General features: G+C 44.5%; 1 protein-coding gene across 1 annotated transcript in view; it reads right to left on the bottom strand.

Annotated features, from left to right (window-relative positions):
* The window catches only part of PARP12 (poly(ADP-ribose) polymerase family member 12), a 28,308-nt gene extending 3,851 nt beyond the window's left edge, over positions 1 to 24,457 (bottom strand). The window contains exons 1-9 of the mRNA XM_044441321.1: positions 24,004 to 24,457; positions 19,041 to 19,176; positions 13,823 to 14,084; positions 13,027 to 13,128; positions 9,902 to 10,025; positions 7,727 to 7,916; positions 5,505 to 5,625; positions 4,013 to 4,112; positions 1,128 to 1,206 (exon numbers count right to left, since the gene is read on the bottom strand). Coding sequence (XP_044297256.1) covers positions 1,128 to 1,206; positions 4,013 to 4,112; positions 5,505 to 5,625; positions 7,727 to 7,916; positions 9,902 to 10,025; positions 13,027 to 13,128; positions 13,823 to 14,084; positions 19,041 to 19,176; positions 24,004 to 24,329 — 1,440 coding nt within the window. The 5' untranslated portion in view covers positions 24,330 to 24,457. The remainder of the gene's footprint in view (positions 1 to 1,127; positions 1,207 to 4,012; positions 4,113 to 5,504; positions 5,626 to 7,726; positions 7,917 to 9,901; positions 10,026 to 13,026; positions 13,129 to 13,822; positions 14,085 to 19,040; positions 19,177 to 24,003) is intronic.
* Positions 24,458 to 24,855: the final 398 nt, after the last annotated feature.

The following is a 24,855-nucleotide window of genomic DNA, read 5'->3' as shown; positions in this document are numbered from 1 at the left end:
AGCAATTTCTGTAAAGTCCCACTGGCCTTTCCTGAAGGAAGGGTAGACATGAAGGAAATCAGTACACCTCCTGTAAACTCATCTTGCCAGAAAAAGTGATGCTCTAAAATAAAAATATTCAAACTGAAATGAAAAATTAAGATAATCTGAAGAACCACAGAATGCCGAATCCTAGGCGGCCAGGACAATAATGTGCCCATAACAGTGCAACCTGCCCTTTCCACCTTGGCAGTATCCAGGCATCAACCTGTACAGAAGGGCCCCCCACCATTTTGGGCCAGTGGACCCATTTGGAATTGTGATATAAAATGTCATGGATGTGCTCACAAAATGGCTGCCATGAGGGGTGACCATTCATGAAATGGCTGTCATGGTGGGCCCAGCAGGTCACAAGACAGTTATTTTGGAGAAGTAAAACTGGTGAGTCTGAAAACAAAGTCCTTTGCTCAAGATAGAGAGGGAGCCTGTGTTCTAAACCACAAAAACACTCTTTTGAACCCCAATAAAGATGGTGCTCGAAGGCAGCCACGCACTTTGCAGCACGCCTAATTCAGTTTTAAAATACTGAGATCATGATCTCAGGGCCGCTTGGGGAATGTAGAGGTCTAGCTCCAACCCTGGAAACCTTTCCAAGGCAAGAACTGAGCCTGAACCTGGCAGGCCTGCCTTCTCGCCACCCTCTCAGCCTGTGCTGCAGAAAAACACACCGGCTGTACTTTGGAGGATGCAGGACTACCCTGCTGGTGCCTCCACCTCCTCTCCCGCTGCTCTGCAGCAAAAGACTTTGATGGCTGTTTGCAGGAATGCAGAACCACAGAGGTGACCTTTGCCTTTGTGCTTCTCCTCCCTTCCACAGGATACACCTTTCACTGCCCACTGGATCACACTGCCCATTACAAAAACCTTAAAACAAAATAAAAACCAGGAGGGGCAGGAAGCATGTCAGAGAGATCTGCAGAAGCACTTTTGGTGCCTGCAAGGCCCCTGGTGGCTCCCTTGGCCGTACATTGTGCAGAGAAAAGCACATGCAGCTGAACTTTCATCTTAGAGAGTACCATACTGAAGGCTGTGACTTTTTAGGGGCAGCTGGACTACACACACACACAACGTATTTCGGAATATCCTACCTCATATCCCACTTCTGGTAATTTTGACTGGTCCCAGTGAGATGGAATGAGCGTGGCGCCTCCCTTCGAGGGCTCAGCCCTGCTTGGTCATTAGGGAATATCAGAAAATAATAACTAGTAAGAAAAAATGTCCAGCATTTGAATGCATTCACATTTTGAATGTAATCTTAAAATTAGATTTTAAGAAATTGAGTCCTATTCTGCACAACACCTTAAGGATTCCATGCATTCTACCCAGCCTGTCATCTAACTATTTGCTTAAAACCCTGAGTTTTCCACTTTTTGCAGCAAATAATGAGAGATGGGCCAGACCTCCTACCTATGCAGTCAGAGGGAAAGTGCTGCAGCAGGAAGTACCTTCTTACAACTCCTTCTCTTCCAGAACCCTACAAGGGACAGGATTTTGCCAAGGGAGCTCTATTTCAAAGAATTATAGGAAGAAGTCTGGATCTCACACAAACCTGCTCTTACTTTTTCCCTGGCTAATGTTTTTAGGAGGTATGATTTGGCTGTAATTGGAGAGAACCAGGGGAAGAGCTAGTGAGCTTAAGGGCATCCATTTTTTTGCCCCATAAATGTGAGCATGGATAAAATAATGCACCCTCTGCAGGACAGCTCACTCCCCTGAAAACTTGTTCAAGTGTGCTTCTGCTGTAGAATTATGCCCAGTTCTAGTAGAATATTTTGTATGTTAAGTCAAGCACCACTGCTTGAAAGTTAGCAGAACTCTGTGGGACCCACAATGGTAACGCTGTGTGAAGCTTTCATGACATGTACAACTTTCTATCATGGGAAGACTTCCAGAGAGGTAGCTGGGTCAGTTGGCACCTGATGAAATGAATGGTGTCTACAGACACTTATGCCAGAATACAAGTGTGAAATCTTTAGGGTGCAACAAGACTCTTTGTTTTAGTGTGATGTTCAAGAAGAGAGGCGTGATGAGGAGCATGTTTGACTAGGACACACAGCACCAGGAATGCCACACATACATTTGGGGCTTTCAGATCCACAAGACATAAATTCTGTTAGAGGCTGCTAAAGCCCGCTGCTTTTTACGTAACCCTTCTCTCGTCCATTTCCCTGACCCAGAAGCTGAGCAAGGCTTTCCTTGCTAAAAAGGCACTCCTCTGTCTGGCAAAACCTCTTGGCTCAGGACTGGAGCCAGGCTGAGAACTCTCGGAAGATGGGATGCCAGAAATGCAGGGGATTGGTACGTCAGGTTTGGAAACCTTTTAAAGACAAAGTGGTAAACTATTAAATTATTTGTTTGTAAAACAAATTTGGGGGTGGGGGGGCAGTAAAAATTTAGAAGCTGGGCCAGGTCGCACCTAGCGCGCCAGGTACAGGCCTGATTACTGCCAGGAAAACTCAAGACAGGAGGGCAGGGAGGGAAAGATTGTCTCCACCTCACCTACTTCACTGCAGGCTTCAGCAGTGCACAAGAACCTCAGAAGGAGAGTTGGGAAAAGCCACTGTCAAAATCCATCCTGCCAAGCATTTGCCGGCTCCCTCTTGCACTCAGCTCAGTCTTCCAGAGTATGCCAAGCCGAGAGGAAGGCCACAAACACTTGTGAACTCACAGCTGTGCAAGTGGCAACCTTCTGTGGCAGCTGCAGCAGCCCAAACAGCAACCACAGCTGGCATGGGAGAGGGACACTGCTTGTGCAGAGGTAACGGGGGGGGGGGGTGATTTTTAAGTAACATTCCTCTAGTCCATTTCCCTAGCCCAGAAGGTGAGCAAGAGGTTCTGCTAACAAGGCACTCCTCTGACTCACAAAGCCCCTTGCAAGCACTCTTCTTCAGCATGAGTGGCAGCTTTTAAACAGAGGCTCCTCCTGGTGCAGCCTATGGGGTTCAGTTCCCAACAAGCACCCGCAAATGCTGGGCACGCTGGCCAGCATGAGACTCTGGGACACTGCAAAGCTGCCTGGAGGTGAGGGAGGTGAGCCCAGGGACTCTGCCAGCTTCCCACCCCCAAAAATGGATTCTTCACACATCCTTCCTCAGAAGCCTCAGAGGTTTCCTAACAGTAAGAGTACCGCTGATAGGACTGCACCATCATATTTTACGGAGTGGGTGGATATCATATATATTTTAAGGCTGTTCAGTTTACCAAAGCACAGACCACGGCATTCTTGGATTTCTTTCCTATCATTAGGTTTCTTTTAGGACACCCAGCAAGTCTCTTTCCTCTTGAAGTGTATAAGATTCTTTAAAGCTTCTCTATCATTTTATTTCTTACATTTATGCTCTGCTTAACTTGCAAGGAGCTTGAGGTACGAAGAATGACTCTACCCCATTTTAAATCTTCAAGAGAAGGCTGCCCAGGGAGCTTCATGGCTCAGTGGGAAATTAATCTAAGGCAGCTCCATATATCTTAAAACTGCGAAACCAAAGGCTTATTTGGCACAGCTTCCGGTTTCCCACAAGGAGGGAGCAGGAAGAAAGAGGCAGGGCACACTGGCCTCCCCTGCTGTTTAGCCAAAATACAGACCAAATCTAAGTCCCCAACAAGGCAGTGCATTCCCTAGAATAAGAGGTGCCCCAAAATATTGATTTATTCATTCACCATATCTAACCTTTCTACCAAAAAGCAAGAATGCTTTTGGCAGCAATAGTGAAACTGCATCATGTTAAAGCTGTTTGTGGGGCAAAAAATAAAATCCTGCAAAATTTCCTTGTGCTTAAAGCTTCATTCCCTCTGCTGTGCTCTTTACCACTATTACTGAACTCAAAATGTTTTACACTACAGCACCAGCAACCTCACAGAGGTCATGGAGACACAGGGCAATCCACAGAGAGGCTGCTGCACATCTTTTTCTTGCCTTAAACCCTTCTCAGATTTTAATCCACCAACTATCTCTATACACACATCCATCACCAACCTTGCTTTCTTCTTCTCCTCTGCTTCTTTTACAGATATAAATGCAGGCCGCCTACGAACGGTTCGTTCTGTCCGGTACCGCAGGTTTTTCTGTTTCATGGCTGACAAAGATAGATAGAATGGGACTTCCATCTAAAACATCCTCTGTTCTATTCAAAAACTCCTCTGTTAACAAAGCCATCAAAAGTGCCATGTTTATATATCTCAGACAAGCTAAATGACACTTGTTGTAATTTATATCTTGAAGCTAAGAATGGAAGCAGAGCCAAAAACCTCTAGAAGAACTGCATCCTTCTAATAAAATCTGTCCAAGTCCTCCAAGAAAATCAAGACTGGTTGATGACACTTGTTGAGCTGCTGTTAGTTTAGCTCCAGTCCAAAAGCAGAGGTGACCCTAAATAATGAAGGGTCAGATAAACATGGAAATAAGGCCTGTTTGACTTGTGAATCCGCTTCTGATATAGAAGGAATTGCTCAAAATCCTTATTACACTCCTATCAAAGAACAGCAGAATCTTATGTGTATTTCCACAAAAAAGCCTCCAACCCCCAGCATACCCCAGCCAGTCACTGCACCTTAAGTCAATTCAGACAACACAAGAACCCACATTAAAGGGTTAATCATAGGCTAATTGCAGTTTGTTGGAACTTGGGATGTGGTGTCTGCTAACAAACCACGGTTTGTTAAATGCAAACAACCCATGAAAAGAACTTGTGTTTAATTGTTGGGTAGTGAACTGTGGGCTGTTTGTGATTAACAAACCACTGCTATGTCAGCTAGATGGAGACAACACAATAACCCATGTTTCAACAACAAAGCACACTCAGTTCTTGAATGTGAGTAATGTTGTCTGGACTGAGCCAGTCTCATAAATAATCCAGTGTAAACTCTTTTCATTTTGTACATTTTGTATGCAGAAGGACCCATCATCTTGTTAAAAAGGACCCAGGTAATATGACCGGGGAGCTAAAGTTTGGAGAGCAGTTCCCCATCTGAGTACACCAGGAATGGGAATCCTGAAGCCTATAGGTCAAATTCAATCCTCCTGGGAGTCAAATCCTGGGTTCCCCAGATGGCGGAGCTTTCTTCTTCTGGTCCTCTTTCCTGACACCTGATTGTCTGGCAGCCCCCTTGATTCTGCACAGCTCTTTCCCATTCTAAACAGCTGAAATACCTCTTCCACAGCTCAATTCCTGACAGCAAGGGCTCTAAGTGCAAAGGTGCTGGCATTTTTTGGAGTTTTGGCTTTGCCCTATTTTGCCTTTGGCCCTACCCCACCACTGGATTGTGGCTCCCAAGAACTTCTTCAAAACTGAATTAAGCCCTTGGATCGAAAGGGGTCTTCCATCCCTGGAGGAGAACATACGAGGCTAGAGTGAAAAGTCTGGCTGAGCATAAGGCCACAGGATGTGAGCCACTAACTGGTGCCATTTCAGCACTTTTCAGCTGATTCAAGAACACAACAAACTCAGCGTGGATCCCCCCAAACCTACCTTTGAAATCAATCTCATACTCATGCTTCCCAGCAGAGAACTGGAGTGTTGAACATGCTTCGGACTGGTACACCTTCTCCAAGTCGAAGCTGGACACGGTTGCCACAGCGTGGTCAGTTGTCTGCCGGCACAAGATCAAACCAGAAGCATTTGTCCCAAACCAGAAGTTCCTCCAAAGGAGCTGGTTTAAAAGCAACTTTTCTTGGTGAACACATATATAACCTGCGTCCTTTGAGAGTGTGCATAGACCAGGAGGGCAAGAAAGGAACATCTGCCACTCTGCAGTAAGCATGCATTGGGTCTGAGCTGTCACAAATTTGTTCAGAATTTTATAGAAGCAAGGGGATGGAAGTTAGTTGGTGAAATGAGCAGAGGATTATGAGCTTCCAGTGCAAGGCCCTGAGGCCTCAATCTTTGCTGCAGCTCAGGCCATGCATTGTATCTAGACAGCTGTTCTTAGACGTCTGGATAAAGCACCAGGAAGGGGAAGGGAGAGAGACTGGGATGCTGGCTGGCATTGTGATGTCTTGGGCAGCATGCTGGACTGGGATCCAGGAGTCTCTGATTCTAGTCCCCACTTGACCACAAAGCTCACTGGTTATCTTTGGCCTATCCTACCTCAGAAGGCTGTGGTTGGGAGAATAAAAAAAGTGGAGGAAAAGCATTACATATGTAGCCTTGAGTCCTTTGAAGAAAAAAGGTAGGATAAAATAAAAATGAATAAATAAATGTGGCTCCAGTCCCTTCTCTGCTCCTCAGCACAACCCCTTTTCCCCCTCCAGGACCAGTCACAACCTCATGGGGGTGAGAGCAGGCTGAAAGAGGGGATGGGGGCTCGGCCTTTGAAAATCTGATGGTCTCTGGGTAATGCTGTGCCATGAAGGGCACAAAATGGGAGCATGAGGGAGTCCAAGTAGGCAGTCCTTGCTTGATCGGACAAGATACAGGGTGGCATCCACTGGATCCTGACACCTGCTTGCGACTGGCACCCCGACACCAACCAGCTCTCAAGTTTAACCACAAAATCCCCCTCCCCCACCCAGCATGGTTCTGTATTCACGGAGCGTACAAACTAATAACTCACTTTTAAGAACTGTGGTCCAAGTTTGCTTCCCCCCCTCTTCCTTCACCATCCCTTTCCCCTCCTGTGTCATGTCTCTTGCTTGTCTCTTACAGCCTTGCTTTATTGGTTGTGTATGAGCTGCCTTGGACGCCTTTTCCACTAAAAGGAAGGGAAACTTCCCTGCAGGGAAGGCAGGGACAATCTCACCAGGAAACTGCCCCGATCCCTATTCATCCCCTTCGGCTCAAAGCCAAGGACCCTCCCGCCTCACTGATGAGAAGGGCAAGCAGAATCGGGGCACAAACTGCTGTCCTCTATTCCAGTCCCCGCAGCCTGAAACAAGGTTCGGCAGCATGCCTTTTGGCCCAAAGACACTGAAACTAGCACTACGGTCACCTGGAAGAGGTAGAAAGGGCACTACGAAGACAGCAAGTAACAAAATAAAATAACAAGAAGGATAGAGAGAAGAGGCAAAATTGCATAAATTATCCCATAGAACCTTTCATTTACTGTCCAAGCAAAGTAACATTCAACTTTCTCACCCACCCTATTCATTACACGAAAGCAAAATGGACCCCCCCCCCCCCCTACAAGGAAGTTGTCTAGCCAGGGTCTGTTTGCTGGTTGGTATCACCAAGTGGAGACAAGTGGCACAATCCCTTAAGCCTTCTTTTAATTTCCCAGGGCAATTCCAGCAAATGGGTGCCTAGGCTACAATGTAACATCACTGTGTGAAGGGGGGCGGGGGTCATCCCAAGAAGCCTTCAGCTGTAATTTATTTGGTCCAATTAAGGTGGTCAGACAAATGGCCTTGCGCGCAGGACTATCTGGCACAGATCTGATTAGCTGGTGGTAAATCCCCACAGCCCTCCAGACCGAGCTCGAAGAATGAGGCACAGAAAGGGGAACAAAACGCTAGAAGTTTAACCCATACCAGCCCTTGCCCAGGACTTTTCCATGACAGCCCATGGCTCTTACGGAGCTCCAATTCAGTCCAGGGAGGACTATATAGGAAAATGTCACCGCAAGTTACACAGCCTGTTAAATTACTGGGGGAAGACGGCCTGCTGGATTTTCAACTCCAGGCACCAAACCACAACACTTTCCAACGTACAAAGGTGCTTCACCATCGCATTCATTTCAGTACAGTATTACTTACTTGAACTCCATATTCATTCCACATATTACTTTCATCTTTCCAGTACCACACCCAATTGGTTGTGAGAATATAATGAGGCGGCTTGGTGACAGCGGATGCTGTGGAGAGGCGTCTAAGTTTGGCAGAGCCGTAAGTCATTTGGATGAAATCAATGGGTACATTTTTAATGCCTTTTTCAGCAACAAAAACTCTGTAGACAATTGGATTTTAAAAAAGGGGAGTGAGCTCATTTGAACATGTTCCAAAGTTCTCGACAAGTGATTCTCAAAACTAAGAATGCTAAGATCTGCTATTTTGTACAGACCAATATGAGACTATGTCATTCCACCCCACAAAGAGTACTTTTTAAGAGTAAAATTCATTTTAGGACAGTGCTGCACTAAAACATCACAGGTGTATGTTTTTTGCACAACACAGGAGTATCCAGAGGCTGACATGTTCTCCACAGCGGACGTTTCGCTCCTGGGTCTGCCACCCCAAGTGGTTGTGCTTCAGCAATGCAAAGTGAGAAAGGCCGCTGTCCAAACTCCCAGAGATTTAGGAGGGGGCAAAAGGTTGCTAGTGCCATCGCTCTGGAAAAGTTTCATATGATAGCAACGACAAATCTAACTGGCTACTGCCAACAGCACTATTTTGAAGATGGAGATGGCATATTTTTTAAAAAAAATTGCAAAGAAAGGATGCTGGGGCAGCACTCAAAAGGGGCTACAAAGTACACTCTGGAGTACAAAAGCAGAATGTTGTAACACGAATGCTAATTTTAAAGCTAATGCAGTAAGTGGGTGATAACACTATCACAAAACGCCCAGTAAATAAAGGTAGCGCAAGCAAGACCAAATACAATGACTCTGCGTCAATTCCCACAATTCAGTGGCAGGACAAATGCTTTGCAGGCAGAAAGGCCCAGCTTTCACGGTTGGCATTTCCAAGGAGGGCTGGAAAGGACCCCCTCTGAAACCCTGCCAAACCACTGCCAGCCTGGGACAGTGAATCTACATCACTCCCCCAGTGGACTAAGTGCAAGACAAGATGCCCTTCCCACTCTGAATGTTCCCATGAAGGATGAACACCCATTTTAATGCAAAGTGGCCGCTTAAAATATTTCCCTTACAGCCTAAGCCTGACACTAATCAACCACTTCTCAAAGCCTGAAGATGGTGGCGAAAGGGTCAAGTGGTTTGGCAAGAGAGAAAGGTCCATCTTTTCTGAAGATCCAAATCTGAACATCTAGGGGTTTGATCTTCCTTTCTGATGGGTCACCATGGAAGGCAGACAAAAAGAGAAAGCTGCCTGGTGATTGGTCTCTGCCTGCCTGTTTCAAATGGAAAGGAGGACAGGAAAGGGATCAGTTGAAGTCCAGAGAGCACCCTTCAGGGTGGATGACTTGTTCAGCTACTACTTACTGGTTGCCACCCAGGTGGATACATTTAAAGCTGCGGACTTCACTCACGAACAGAAGAACTGAAATTTTGCTCAAGTATAGTTCTGTTGTTGTGATGTGTTGTCAAGTCGCCTCAGACTTATGGCAATCCTATGAATGAAAGCCCTCCAAAATGTGCTGTGCATGACAGCCCTGCTCAGCTTTTCTAAGTTCAAGGTTGTGGCTTCCTTTACGAAGTCAATCCATCGCTTATTCAGCCTTCCATTTCTTATTCTGCCTTTCCCTAACATGATTGTCTTTTCCAGAGTCTTGCCTTCTACTGATGTGTCCTAAGTATGACAGCATCAGTGTCGCCATTTTGGCTTCTGTAGTGTAGTACTCTTTGCTGTAAACTGAGATTATATTATATGAAGAATTCCTACAGGCCTTCCATCACCACATTTGCAGATCTACCATTTTGAGAGCCAGAAACATTTTTATTCCTACCTGCAAAGCAATGGCTAGAACTTTCACGGAACTAAGAGGACCTTAAGGCCTGCAGGTATTTATTTAAATAACACAGACACCTGTTAGTCCTCTATTTCCTGTAGGAAGATGGAACCAATTTGAAATATTTCTTGTAACCTTAGGTCAAAACCTTGCAAATTACTGCAGCAGCTTAGTTAGAGAAAGACAAAATAGAATAATCAAGTATCAATCCACCTGCTAAATGTCAGCCTTTTAAAAAGCAAATGACAGCAAATAGTATGTAACAATGTGATTAAAAATCAAGAATATAATTAATATATCTATACCTTTCATTATATGGGTCACAATAATCTCGTTCAATTTTCTCCATATTTTCCAGATCTTTCCACAGGGTACCATCAAAGACTTGCCATTTATATGGCAAGTGGAAGTGAACTCGAATACATTTATCTGGATAAATACAAGTAAACTGCTTTAGATCTCTGATCTGTTAAAATGGCTTTAAAGTAAAAACACTAAAGAGTTGGTGTTAATAAGATTCCCGTATATACAAGGTGTGGCACCAAAGAGAAATGCTTGCAGAGAGACTTGCTTTCCATTTCTAGGTCTATTATTCCCTGTGGGCTTGATTCATACCTACACCATTTGGTTTTCTGTTGCTTGGCTACTCAACATCCAATGACCTCCAGCGGTGATGTAAAATTCCGTTGAAAAGAGCTGCACCAATTTAATCTGGGGTGATAATGGAATATATTCTTGAGAGTTATTCTCCCACAATAGCTCTTGTTCACATGCAAAGACATTGATTAAATAGGACACAGGCAGCAACATCATCTTAGCAAAAGAGCATCTAAATGCATGAGTTTCTAGTACTGAAGTGGGTGGCCTGTTTTTTCTGCTGAATGCCATGTCCTCTCATGAAGGTCACATGCCGGCAGTGGGAAAGGCTAAAGGCAGCAAGCAAGGCTCTCCCGCAAAACGCATACTATTTATCTGAAAAACCCTGAAAGAATTTCGACCATTGCCCCCCACCCCCTCACAGCCAGCCATCTAACCCTTTTCTCTCCCCTTCTTCCATTTATTCTTTCCTGTCCCCCCCCCTTTGCCCCCCCCCCCACTAGAAGGCATTCATTACCTTAGGCCTTTCTTCATTCCCCTGGAGCCCCAACCACAAAGTGAGGTGGCTACCTCAGAAAGATACTCTAGCTACTGCTATCTGTGGTTAGGCCTTCAAGCTCCTGGCCTCTTACTCTTCTTGCCCCATTGGATTTTGTGACCATGCCCCCCAGCTGGCCAGATTTGCATTTTTCATGTTTCCCAATAGCTTAATCATGAACCTATGGCTTCATGAATGTAATGATCCCATTACTACTTCCAAAGCACCCTCACTTCCACAACCGTTGCATTCACCTACCGTGGTTCTGTGCTACCTTTTACTGAACTACCTGAGGTGGTTTACTTTAAAGTAATTGATTGCAGTCCAAGGGACAAGATACAAAAGAAAAAGGAAACCACACGGGGTGAGGAAGATAGACTGGTATCCTCCGGTTAATCCAGACCACTGCATGGCTGCCATGCATTCCTTGAGGAATCCTCATCAGCAGAACAACCTAGCTTACCTGGATGCAGGGATGGCCTGGTGAAGAAGAACCAGGAACCCAGGAGTAAAGCATGTTGGCACTGGATGAGAAGGCAAAACCCCCTGAGGTAAGTGAGGGACATCTTCCCCCTCCCCAGGTAGACTTGAGCTCTGAACCAGAGATGGAAGACTGTCCAGTCCATGGGACACCACCACTTGAATAAATACATGCAGGTCTCCCTTGTCAGATGGAGTATCAGTCCGTGCACTAGGCCAGAGTAATTAACTCCAGCTGGGAGTACAAGCACAACTAAATAACTCCTGAATAAAAGATTGACTAGAATGTCAATAACCTTGTTGAAAACAAGGTCTAGCCTTGCTTCTGAACTCTAGCATTTGCCTTGACTTCTTGCTCAGACTAGACTTTTCATGATTTTTATTTTTTTCGATTTTTTTTTCAAGCTCAATATTGAACCCCTCCTGAATTCTTGGACTATTGACTAGCTTAATAGGACTTTGGACTGGACGCAGAAAATGCTTCTGCCTTAAGTCTTGGAAGGCTCTTGCAATCAAAACAACCTTATCTGACAGATTCTTTGTGTTTGTGCTGTTGTACTAGACAGTGAAATAGCTGGCCAAGTTCCAGGCTTATCATTTGCATGCCAATGTAGGCAAAACACCTGAAGTTGGCCTAAACACATCGTATCCAGTATCTCCAGGTTTCTCCAGATATTTTCCAAGAAATCAATCACACAATGGATGTCTACATGAGTTGGATTTTATGCTTGCACGCAGACTTTGGACTTGGTGTGCATTCCCACACACCTCATGGTGGGGCATATCAGCCCAAAAATATTGCCCAAACTAACCTCACTGTGGGTCATATAATCACAACATGGAATGGTCACAGTTGAAGGATGGGGCCATATTCAACGTTTGGCCTTGTCAGCATCAAGGATATTAATGCTTCCCTGTCTCAGCTATAAACGCTTCTCACAACATCTGTAGGAACTAAATCTGCCCACCGTGCAGTAAATGCAATGAGCAGCTCAGGCGTTTTGTGATTAATGTGAGTCCGTCTTTCCACCAGAGGCTGCTAAGGAGTAATGATGTTGCTGCTGCGGGCTTTAAGAGTAGCAACGGTGCACTTCTGCCTTTAAAATTTATTTTGAAAACTTTTATTAGATGAAAAGAAATCCATAAAAACACACCTACTAAGTGAACTAGATAGGGAACAGGCCTGAAAGGAGCATGAAACCTAGAAAAAGGACTCTTCCAGGAACAGGATGTTAATAGACTGCTCAAAATCCCACATTCATGTTATCAGAATGTCCACTGTATGTGATGCCGGCTGTATCAGTGAGAGAGACACAAGGATTAGAAATTCAAGGTCAGTATAGGGTAAAGAGAGAAATACAGCTTATCTTCTTCAAAGAGCACCCAATGCAGATAGAGTAAATGAAAGGAGGAGAAAAGTAAACCAGCAGTTTGTATATAGGTAGATCTAAGGTACACAAAAAATACAGTTCATCAACATCGGGCAGAACCTACTCTCCCTTGAGGAGACCAATGTAGTGAAATTAATGGTTTTTTCAACTCAAACTATTAATATAGCTATGGCCCCAGCTACACAGAGTATATAAACCAGGTGTTGAAAGGGTTCCCAGTTGCATCAACGAGATAATAAATAGGCAACAACATCCCTGTGCTTAGTAGTTCTTTGCAATGATGCTAACAGATCATTTCTGTGATGCTGAAAGTCTATAAAACAAAGTCAGCAGCAAGTGATAAAAGTATTACAGTTATGCATGTAAGAAGAGGAAAAACTTGGCATGACCGATGAGAAAAAACAATCTAATTCATCTGACTTACCTTGAAAACTACAACTTCTCCTAATGTGGTATAAGCAAATTGTATCTGATTCTTCGCTGATCTTTGCAGTTGCTGGTACCTGACCACTGCTCTCTCTTCTTTCTGGGGAAGAAGGAAAAAACAGACTCCGGAATGTCAATCTACGACTCATGAAATGCAGGTTCAAATCCCCACTCAGCTGTGAAACTCACTAGATGACCTTGGGCCAGTCCCTATCCCTCAGATTAACCTACCTCACAAGGTTGTTGTGAGAATTAAGTGGAGGGATGGGAAGAACCATGTAGTTTTCTTGGAGAAAATGCAGGCTACTAATTTAGCAAATTAAATGAATGTTCCTTTTTAGTACTCCTATTAATTCAACCATCGCTCCACGTGCAGAGGTTATAAACCAAATGTCAAAAAGGTTCCACAACATGATAAGGCAGCAAAATCCCTTGCTCAGTAGCACGTTACTCTTGAACTGCCACAAACAGATTTTAATTCAAGTGTTCAGGAAGATGGAGCAATGCATGTGAATAAATGTAACTGTATATTCAAAGATAGAAGAAAAAAACTGATTTCATGGATCCAAGCTCTGGACCAAATAAGTAACAGCTCAGAAATCCTGCTGGTTTGGAAGGATCTCTAGCTCCTGAAACTATCAATGCTCTTCACTGCCTTTACTGAACAAAGTTTACAAGACAGACAGACAGACAGACAAGGTATCACTTCTATTCATGCGGCCACAGCTGAGTATTTGCTATTATGCTAGCCAGACGGGTTGCTCCTGTAAGGTTTTAACAGAGTTTAACTCTACCTTTGTATGGAGATGTTCTATTTTTGATGTCATATGCATTCATGTAGATCACAGTAATTCTACTAATTAGGGCTTGGCTCATTCCCCATTTCTCCAGTTTCTCATAACAGTCTGGATTTAAAATGTCATGTGAGCGTCTGCAGTTGCTTCCAAATCTGCATTGTCCCTGGAGGTAGTACTGACATATGTGCAGTTTGACACAGATCTTCTTAAAGTTGCAAGACCCATAGGGTCCGTCGCCTTTATTATAATATGTGCATATCTGGGAACAGAAATTTTAAAAAGACAGATACATGAATGCCTTTATAGTATTTATTATGCTTGTCTGTTACAATCTAAGGAAATATGTAACACAGGTCTCAGGGCGCCTAAATGTTTGCAGCAGGCACAGTTTTAAGAGCAAGATCAATCATCAGTCTCTTGGGGGTGGCTGGGAAAGTTTTTGAGTGTTAGGATCCCAGGTGGATTTTGGCTTTCTAAAATGGTATGAGACTTTCTGCACTTTTGATTGGAGGATATTCAGTAGCCATGGGATGACTACGCAATTGCAGTCATCTGGTAGGCCAAGAAATTCTCTCCAGTTGCCTGCAGGGTGGAACTTCGGAAGTGGTGTTCAATTTCATTAATATCACTTGGTCACAAATATAAGCCCTACAAGGAAACAAGCTGCTGAATTCTCTTCCCTTGGGGCCATATACATTCTAAAATCATTTTAATTAACATGGCTAAACAAGTTATACCCAAGCAGGGCACTAGTGCAGCTATAAAACACTAATAAAACCAAACTATTTATAAAAGCTACCCTAAGTAGCTTTAATAGATTTTAAAACACAGATCTAACAATGCTGTTGAACCAGTATGCCAATTGTTATCTCAAGCACTCTCTTGCTGACCTTACAGAATTAGTTTTCCTCTGCTTCAGAACAAGGGTTAAGCAGAGATGCCACACCTCTGTTAATCTTTATCTTAAATTCTTGTGTCCTTCTTGTGCTTCTCTTATTTTCCCACCAAAGAACAAGAGCACACCTGAATGCCTACTGCCAAGTCAAAAGCTTTCACGATCACCAGAATGCACAGAACGCTAAAGCAGCTCCATGAACTATCATTTTGGGTGACAAAATGCTGCCCTCTTCTACACAGTGCCGTTGGGTAGCAACCTGCTCACAGATCCTACCCTTGGAGCCCTTCACTAAAACTCTGGGTCGCCCCTGGAACAGAGTGGTGAGAGGTCCAGGGCTTCAGAGTGAGGGCCGCCAATTTGGATGGCTTTAAAAGGGGACTGGACGGATACCTAAAACAGGATGCCATTAATGGCTACTAGTCTTGCTGGCTATGTGCTACCCCTGGTATCAGAGGTGGAATACCTGCAGCTGCTGAGGAGCTTGGGCGGGAGGAAGCTACTGCACTCACATCCTGCAGCCGGATGCATATAACCCTCGAGGAAACCTGAGAGCAGCTGGTTTGCATCCTATGCATTTCCTACATGTCCAGTGTGCCCCAGCCAGCCAAGCTGGAATTCGTAAGCCTCTTCTCTCTGAACATGCATGGGATGGTGACCCTAGTCAGATGCACATAAGCCATGAGGGATCCTGTGAGCAGCTGGTTTGCCATCATGTGAACAGTGTGCCTGAACCAGATGGACCCTTGGCCTGATGGAACATGGCTTTATGTTTTTATTAAGCTCTTTGCCTCGCTTGATTTTATTTTGTTTAAGATTCCATCTGAATAGTTGTTCCTTAACTGGGAGGCTGGCATGCTATAACTGGAAGGGCTGCTTTCCAGCCCCATCATTACTTGATCAAAGCAGTGGTGTTCTGTTTTGCACTGTAGGCACCATCATCACTCTCGTACAGTTCTGAGTGCTGAGAAATTTGTGACCAGCCATGCTCACACTGGCAGCCACTCCCTGACTGGGCAATCCCTGTGCCTACCATTTTGTAGGGTACCCCTGGCGCCTCAACAATATTCCAAATGTATCCACTGACACCAAAAGCATGGCAGTCCCTGAAATCATGGTTCATTCCAGCCAGCTTCCTCTCTCAAACAGTGGCAGGAGTGATTTCCTGGGAAGCCTAAAGGCAGGAGGAGGCAGAACCCACAGCAACCTCAGGTTATTTGGCTTCAGCTGCAGGCATGGAAGGCCTCATGGAGGTTCCAACCGAGGTATCACTGCTCATAAACACTGGCAGACCCCTTCCATCTGTGATGATTCAGTCTTCTGATTTAATGGCTCTTTTGTCAAACATTTCGCATTATGATAAAACGGGCTATGCTACATCCCTTGAGCTGCAAAGTCGTTTATTCATATGTAGTTAAAATATTCCTATCTCAGTCTTTCAGTACAGCCTTCCAAGGCAACTTAGCAATACGGATAAACACCAACAAAACAGCGTCAACCGTAATAGGAGACCCACTAAACACAGCAGCCTGTCAACTGTAAAGGCCATTAAGTGCCAGCCCAGCAGGCATGTTGTTGTTGTTGCTGTTAGTCGCAAAGCCGTGTCCGACCCATCGCGACCCCATGGACAAAGGAATTCCACAGACTATGGAAACATGTCCACCATATCAGAAAGACCATAAACTGAAGGATTAAGGAAATGATCCTATGCATGTTTAGACAGAAAAAAACCCCTACAACTCTCAGCATATCCAGCCAGTCACACTGGAATTTGTTGGACTTTTATCTCCAAACATGCATCAGATGGTGACCCAAGTCACGTGCACATAAGCCTTCAAACATGCCTTCCGATGCACGGAGTGACATGAGGCAGTGGCACCTGCTGCCCCCGTAACTCGCCCTGTGTACAATCTCCATTAAAGCGGTCATGCTTTGTGCCAGGAAGGAAGGAGGCTGGGCACCATCAGGAATTGATATAAACAGTCAGCCATTGCCTTCTCCTCTCATGGCTCACCCATTTGCATCCTCCTTGAAAGCCTGTTGCGAGAACTCTGAAAGGACAGGGGGCTCAGCCTTTGGAATTTCAGCTACCAGGGGCACAGAGCTGGGGGTCTAATTAATCTCATGCTGCCCAGACAACCTCAGAAGCCCACAGGATTGCACACAATGTTGTTTAAACACTAAAAAAGACTTGTAAACTGGCAATGCTCTGATTCTAAGCGATCAGGCAAGCAATCCAAACATGCTTCTTCAGTCACCCTTCAGGCCAAACATGCACAACAAAGGTATGCCAGCTGATTACCTCCTCATTTGCAGTAACAACTGTTTCAAGAATGCAGCACATGCACAGACACATCTGGTTATTAAGAGCTGCAGGAAGGCCTCTGAAGGGCATCATTACTCACAGAGGCCTGTTTGTGGGGCATTTGTGACAGGGGTTTCTCCTGCATCACTCCCAAACTCTGGAATATGCACTTCCCAAAGAACTGTGAGTGCTCCCTACTTTCTTGGCTTTTAGAAGACATGTAAAGGTGCTTCTTTTAATTTAGGCTTTTAAATTGTGCAGTCTGGGGCAAAATGTTTAAACCATAGGGCTGTGCCTTTAATGTTTTACTATCTATACTGTTTTTCCTTCTTACTGTTTCCTAAAGGTTGGACAGCAGGTTGATGGCTGTTTAACAAATAAGTAAAAAGTTAACAAACATTTCATCACTTTCTTGGAGTTTCTTAGGTAGCATGACATGTAACCATGACCATTTTCTTTATCTCTGAACCAAATAAAAGGAAATTCACTGAACCAATTAGGGAAACACATTCTTATCTTTTAGGTGTAAACACCATAGGTTGGAACCGGACTGAGGGTGGACTCATAATCCATTGGCTTAAGTTAGTACTGGATAGTTTACGTCGCATTTATACCAGTGGTTCTATTCTGACTGAATCTGACCCAACATGTTTTTGTTCATTCATAATAATGGCCATGGTTGGCTCCAGTTCATTTCTGTGTTCATGCTTTAAAAAGACTATTAACACACTGCGTGTACAAGTGTTTACTTGTACTCATTTTACAGAAAAATGAGTGAATTTCTCCTTTCCAAACAAAATGTATGATATTTGCCACTGTTTCATCATTTCACAGAAAATGTTCCACATCAAATGTTCAATAGTAACAATTTATTTATTTATTATTTATTAAAACATTTTTATGCCGCCCCATTCGCCGAAGCCTCGGGGCGGCTCACATCAATAAATTAAAATAATTATAATATAAATTAAAATATAAATATAAAATTAAAATACAACAGTACAGTATAAAATAAGCCGCCCTGGCCAGATAAAACCAATAATGTTAACAGTTAAAATGCCGCTTGAATAAAAAGGTCTTCGCCTGGCGCCGAAAAACAAATAACGACGGCGCCAGGCGGACCTCTCTGGGGAGCGCGTTCCATAACTTAGGCGCCACCGCAGAGAAAGCCCTCCTCCGAGTACCCACCCTCCTAATTTCTTTCATGGAGGGTTCCCGGAGAAGGGCCTCCCCCGCCGATCTCAAGGGGCGGCTGGGCATATATGGATGCAAGCGCTCCTTCAGGTAACCAGGTAACAATGACTGGATGGCCACTACAAATGCCATACCAGACAAGTTTTGGGTTTCAAATGTGTGGTTACTATTCGTCATGAGATTCTCTCTGGTAGGTATGTGACAGAATGTAGGCATGTCACTTAAATACATTAAAACAAAAACCAACCTGAAATAGAGTTCAAATTCACATTCAGGCAATTCAAACACCAGCTGGGCAATTCCTTTATTAGGACTAGGGATGTGTGAGCAATCCATCTGGATATGTGAATGCTTGGGCTCTGGGGTTAGGTTCTGATAGGGTTTATCTTAACCCAAATTAAGACCAAGCAAAATTCCACAAAAATATGTGCAAGCTTTCAAGTTCTCCAGAAATCTTCATTAGGTTAGATGATACAAAAACAGATGGCCAAATAGATGGAATTTTCTTTTCTTCCCCATCTCCTGCTTCTTGTACCATCTAACTTAACATTAGCATGGGGTTTCTTTTTAGCTCTATTGTTTACTTAAATATGACTCAAATAAACATCAAAATTAGATAACCTCTGGTGTACCGAAAAATTCCCGATGCAATTGTTTCAAGAAAATGCACACTACTAAACCGCAGTGTGAACTAAATGGAAACACAAGCAACCCGAAGAAGGTTTCTTGCTGATAGGGGCATGTACCACACAGACCCAAGGTGATCAGTTTTGATGAGAACCATTTAAAACAAAGCATCAATCCACTGTGACGTTCCTCACCTCGGGTATGAGTGAAGGATCATTCTGAAGCAGCAGTTGACATAACTCATCAGAGCTTAAGATTTCCAGTCGATGCTCTTTTAGGACAGCAAGGTTATGGGGTGAATAAATGTCATGGATGAATTTGCATTGTTTCCTGAAAGTTTGGAAAACATTAAATATCCCTATTAACTATTTTCACTATCAAGCATAAATAATTGACAGCTACTCCTAGATAAAAACAGCCATTTAGCATGATTCTATGCATGTTTACTCAAAAGTAAATTTCACTACATGTAGTGGCTCTTACTCCCAAGTAAGTGTACACTGGGTTGCAGCCTCAGCAAATGACCTGATTTACACATATAAATTTAGTATAGAGTTTTTGTTATGGGCAAACCCTGGACTATGGTTTATCTATGGTTAACCATAACAATCCAGAGTTTACAACCTCACAATAATCCACAGGCAGGTTCCTATGACATGAGAAAACACAGTGAAATCTGTTATGGATCTGTTGTCTTGTCCAGACCCAGTTCTGCAGTTCCTGTATAGCAGGATTAGTTTTCTGAAATCTCAGACAGAATCAATTGTGGTCTCTAAGGTTTCTACACTTTACCATGGCTTCTCCAGTCATCCAAACCTGAGATCTGCATTTTACCATTGTTGATATGGAAACACCATAGAGTACCCTGGCAAGACTGACTGTGCAAGTACAGTGGTACCTCGGTTCACAGATGCTTCAGTTCATGACCAAGTCAGGTTGTGAACAGAAATTCCAGAAAAATTTTGCCTCAGTTTGCGAACTCTATATTGGGTGACGACCATGATCGCGGCCATGTTGCCACATGAACATGATCACGATCGCGGCCATCTTCCCTGCACAAGCGCGATTCCACCCGTCTTCCCCCCGAGCGCGATTGCGCCCGTCTTCCCCCAAGCACAATCGTGCCCGTCTTCCCTGCACGATTGCGATCGCCGCCATCTCTTCCCTCCAGCACAATCACTATTGCACGATTATGGTTTGGATTCTCCCTCCAAACAATAACCTCCGCCCCACCTAGGTTAGAGTTCTCTACTGTATTGTACTTTTTTACTTCGTTGTTCTTTGGTACTTAGCTTCAAACTTTTGTGATTAAAAAAATATTTACAGAACGTATTACATTCTGTAATTTACATTTACATTCAACCTTATGGGGAAATTTGACTTGGCTCATGACCAGCTTGTGACCAGAGTCGTGGAACAGATTAAGTTCGTGCGCTGAGGTACCACTGTAGCAGCTTCTAGCCTTTGATCTCTAGTGCCCTCAGCACCCTAGCAACAAATATTTTGTCCACTTTATGCCCATTGGCTCTTTACTTTTGGAAACCAGGAGACAGCACAAAAATACATGGACGAAGAAGGGCAGAAACACAGTGAAACTGTTTATTTTCATTTAATAAAAAAGTTTGGGGAGAGGCTGGAATGGCAGACATGCAGGAATACTCAGAAGGGGAAAGGGGGAGCTGCCTGAGATCTGCAGTGCATCCATTAGGAGGCTGCTATGGCTAATAGGCTAGAATAGGGGAAGGATGGGAATTCTGTTCACAGAGGCTCTTGAGATTCATGGTCAGGCTGGAAGCACAGAGCAGGAAGTGTGGAAACTGTGCTGCCTGGGTAACCACACAATAGTCTTACTGGTAAATGCAGGCAATAATCTGCACATTATAGAACGAACACTGGGTTATTTGCCGTGCCATGTAAATCCATCCCACACATTCTCTTTCTTGATTGTAGTTACTGACTTATAGTTAAACCATAGTTCAGGGTTCACATGTAATAACAACCCATGATTCAATTATATCAATATGCAACGTATACTCTCAAGGTTGTCATTAAATGAGAATTAGGTCAAGATTTTGGACAAAGAGATAACTTTGTTTGCATGTCTTAATGCAACCCAAAATTTGCTAACCAAATACTCTTTTGAACGAATAGGAGCCAGCTCCCCATTCCCACTGCACTAAACACAGAGACCCTAAGCAATAAATCTGAATTGTTCACCAAAACCCAAATTTTGAGATCATATATCAGTCAGCATTCCTGGATTGTTTTCAGAAATATGTGAGCAACTGGGAACCAGGATACTCTCAAAGAAAATGCAGTGATTAATAAAGGCCAACATGGATTTATCAAAAATAAATCATAAATAAAAATAAATCCTGTCAAGCTAATTTAATCTTGTTTTTTCACTGAATAACCTCCCAAGTGGACAGAGAGAACACTGTGAACATAATCTACCACAACCTTAGCCAAGCTTTAGACATAGCGCCCGAGAACATCCTGATAAGCAAATTAGCAAAAAATGAATTAGACAGGAAAAACTGTCAGGTGGATCCAAAATTGTCTGCTGAATTGAACATAAAAAGTGCTCATCAATGGCACCTTCTCAAACTGGAGGAAGGTAACTAGTGGGGTGCCGCAGGGCTCAGTCCTGGGCCCAGTAATCTTCAACATCTTCATTAATGATTTAGATGATGGAGTACAAGGAAAGATCAATTTGCAGATGATACAAAATAGTGAACACCCTAGAAGACAGAATGAAGATCCAGGACAATCCTGATAAACTTGAATGCTGGGCTGAAAGCAACAGAATGGGGGCAAATGTCAAGTCCTCCACCTAGGAAAAAAGTAACCAAATGCAGTGATACAAGATGGGGAATACGTGGCTCAACAGAACTGAAAAAGACAAAGACCTTGGAAATATTGTGGATAACAAGATAAATATGATCCAAAATGTAATGCAGCTGCAAAAAGGACAAATGCTATTTTGGGAAGCATTAACAGAAGTATTACTTCCAAATCACCCTTCATTAGTCAGACCTCATGTTGAATATTGTGTTCAGTTCTAGGCACCAGGATTTAAGGAAGATACAGAAAAATTAGAAAGGGTCCAGAGGAGAGTTTGAACAATAATCTAAACGGGATGGTGTAACTTAGTGTCCTGCAACAGCAGGGGTATGGACCCAATGACCTTCTGGCCCCTTCCAACTCTACTATTCTATGATTCTATATTCAAAAGTGTTTGGCTGGCAACATAAATATTCCAAGGTTTGAAAACACTGCCCTGTGAGGAGAGACTGAGAGAACTGGGTATGTTCAGCCTTGAAAAAGCAAGGCTGAGAGGGACATGACATCACTCTAAATACCTCAGAGACAGTCACAAAGAGAAAGGTCATGATCTCTTCTTGCTGATATGTTGCACCAACTCAGGTTCGGCCTAGACAGCAGGAAAAGTTTCTTCACTGTCAGAGCAATATGACAGTGGAAACAATTGCCCAGAGAGGTGATGGGCTCTCCCACATTAAAGACATTAAAACAAAAACAAAAACTGGACAGCCGTCAGAGTGGGATGGTGTGAGTTGGTGTCCTGCAACAGCAGGGAATTGGACTTGATGGCCTTCTTAGCCACTTCCAACTCTACTATTCTATGACTCTATTATATTCCTTAAAAACCTAGTTTCTCAAGTTTTATCATAACGTACTTGGTCTTTTAAAACTACTATATCTCATGTTTTCAATATAATTAATTTATAGAAAATATAACAACTGTTTCAACTCACAAAACATACATAAAAATGCAATTACAGTTAACAGGATTCACAGGAACTTTGTTATAACATGCAATCCTACACATACTTGAACAGTTTCCAACTCCCAGCATGCCCCACTCCCATATTTATCCACAGAAGTTCATCTGGAGCTTTGAGTTTTAAGTTAAAAAAAAAAGACTTGAAATTAGGCCAAGACAGAGGAATGGAGAATAAGGCTTCCTTGAGTTCATCATGGTGTCTAAAGTTTTCAGGGGCAGAGTCTAACAAAAAGAAGATAGCAGTCACCCTCGGCCCATGGTTAACACAACAGGAGGGAGAAATACAGCTGCCCAGTTACCATTTCTTCGTATGTTAATAGATTGCATGCAAATACAATCTATGATAGACCAGTGAAGTCAAAGTTCCCTTCCTATCATCATCAGACACCTCTTTAAATGCAAACTAGAAAAGGATATTTAGAACAGAAAAATTAAGTATAATAAAACAAGCTAATGTTTTCATTGGAAAAGTTAAGAGAGAAAAATAGTTCTAGCATAGAAGACCAATACAGTTTAATTTTGCACAATTCAGGAGAGATGATTAGATTGTATTGTACACTGGCAATGACGTCTCTTTCCAAATTTAATTAGGTAAAAACACGATCAAAAAGTTCTTAATGTAAACACGCTGCAAACACTGGCAAAATATAATCGAGCTAACAGCGTTTTGTTTTTATTTGTCAAAACAATGTAAGATTACAATGTAAGGCTACATCCTGTATAGCTGAAACTAAAGATGAGTACAAACATGAATCCCCTCTCTAGCTCCGCCCTCGCTTAAAGACAATGACGAAAGGGTCGGGTGATAAACTTCCAATGAAAGAACACCCTCCCCCAAATTCTCGGAACTGAAATATCCTCTCCACAAACATCAATCCGCCGTTTGGCCACTTTCACGACGTCGCTAAGGGAGTTCCAGCTTAGTTCCATGGCGGAACCGGTCTCCACGGCACCACTGCCCAGGAGACCGGGGCAGATTTACTGGGAGATAAATCCGCCCACACTGCAATTCAATAGGGTTTCGCAGAGTGTACGAACCCAAAATACAGTTGCCGCGCACTTAACCCCGATGAAACCTACTAAAGGGGAAGGGCCAAGGGCAGGAAGGCATCTTCCCTTGTTCGAGGAAACGGACTGAAGCAGGCGCCTTCCAGACCTCTTCAACTACAACGCCCATCGACCCACCCAGCACACCTGTTGGGGAGATTGTAGTCCTATGCTTGTTTAGACAGCTCACAACTCCGGATGTTGCGGCAGGGATTCCGGTCCAAAACATTCGGAGCGCGACGGGGCGGCCAAGAGCGGGTGGAAGAGCGCCCCGTCGGTCGCGGCGGCCGAAGCGGCGGACTCACCTCGCGCCCTCGTTCCGGCAGCCCCCGTACACGAAGAAGCGGCAGAGGTGGAGCTGCCCGCAAGCGCCCGCGCACCGCCCGCGCCCGTGCGCCTGGCACAGCCGCGCCCGGGTGGCGGCCACCACGACTGCCCGCTCTTCGCAGCCGGCCTCCTCTCGGCTCGCCAGCACGAACCAGCGCGCGTCCTGCAGCGCGGCATCCAGCGGCGTCACGGCGAACTCCAGCGCCAGCCGCCGGGAGAGCTCTGCCCTGTCCAGGCAGCCGCCCGACGCGCACAGCTCCTTGTAGGCTCGGCGGGCCAGGCGCTCGGAGGCGAAGTGGTCCATCGTGGCTCCCGGCCGCTGCGGCCAGCGCCGTCGGGAAGCGCCTCCCCACTCCCCGCCTCGCTGGAGCGCCCCCCGAGCGGCCCCACCAGGCGACCGCCTCGCGAGACGCCACCGCCCGGTGCCTTCCGGGGAGCTTCCTCCTCGCCCGATTGCCTCTCGCCCAGAGAAACGAAACCGAAAGCGGGAGTTTGCCCAGTAACGAGCAAGCAGCACCGCTGAGCTCAGCGGATGGGCCGCTGCCCTCCTACCATACCGGTCTGTCTGAGCAGAAGTCGGCCCCGCTGCGTTCCAAGCGGAAGCGCCATCACCAAGATTTACGCCTTCCTCCGCGGTTTTTGTAGCCAGCCTTCACTGTTTGGACTCACGGCCCTGGGTCAGAGGTTCTTTCCAGCCTCTTGGCTTGCTTAACAGACCCAGAGCGTAATGATAGCGTGATGGACTGCGGACTCCGGAGCTCCAGGTCCATGCAACGCCATGGGTGACTTCGCGCCAGTCACTCTCAGTCCAACTTACGTAACAGGTTTCT

Source organism: Varanus komodoensis, unplaced genomic scaffold (genome assembly GCF_004798865.1).
Source record: "Varanus komodoensis strain SLA01 unplaced genomic scaffold, ASM479886v1 scaffold39, whole genome shotgun sequence".
Lineage (NCBI taxonomy): Eukaryota > Metazoa > Chordata > Lepidosauria > Squamata > Varanidae > Varanus > Varanus komodoensis.
The sequence above is the reverse complement of the archived record's forward strand: the minus strand, read 5'-3'. Positions and strand labels throughout refer to the sequence as shown.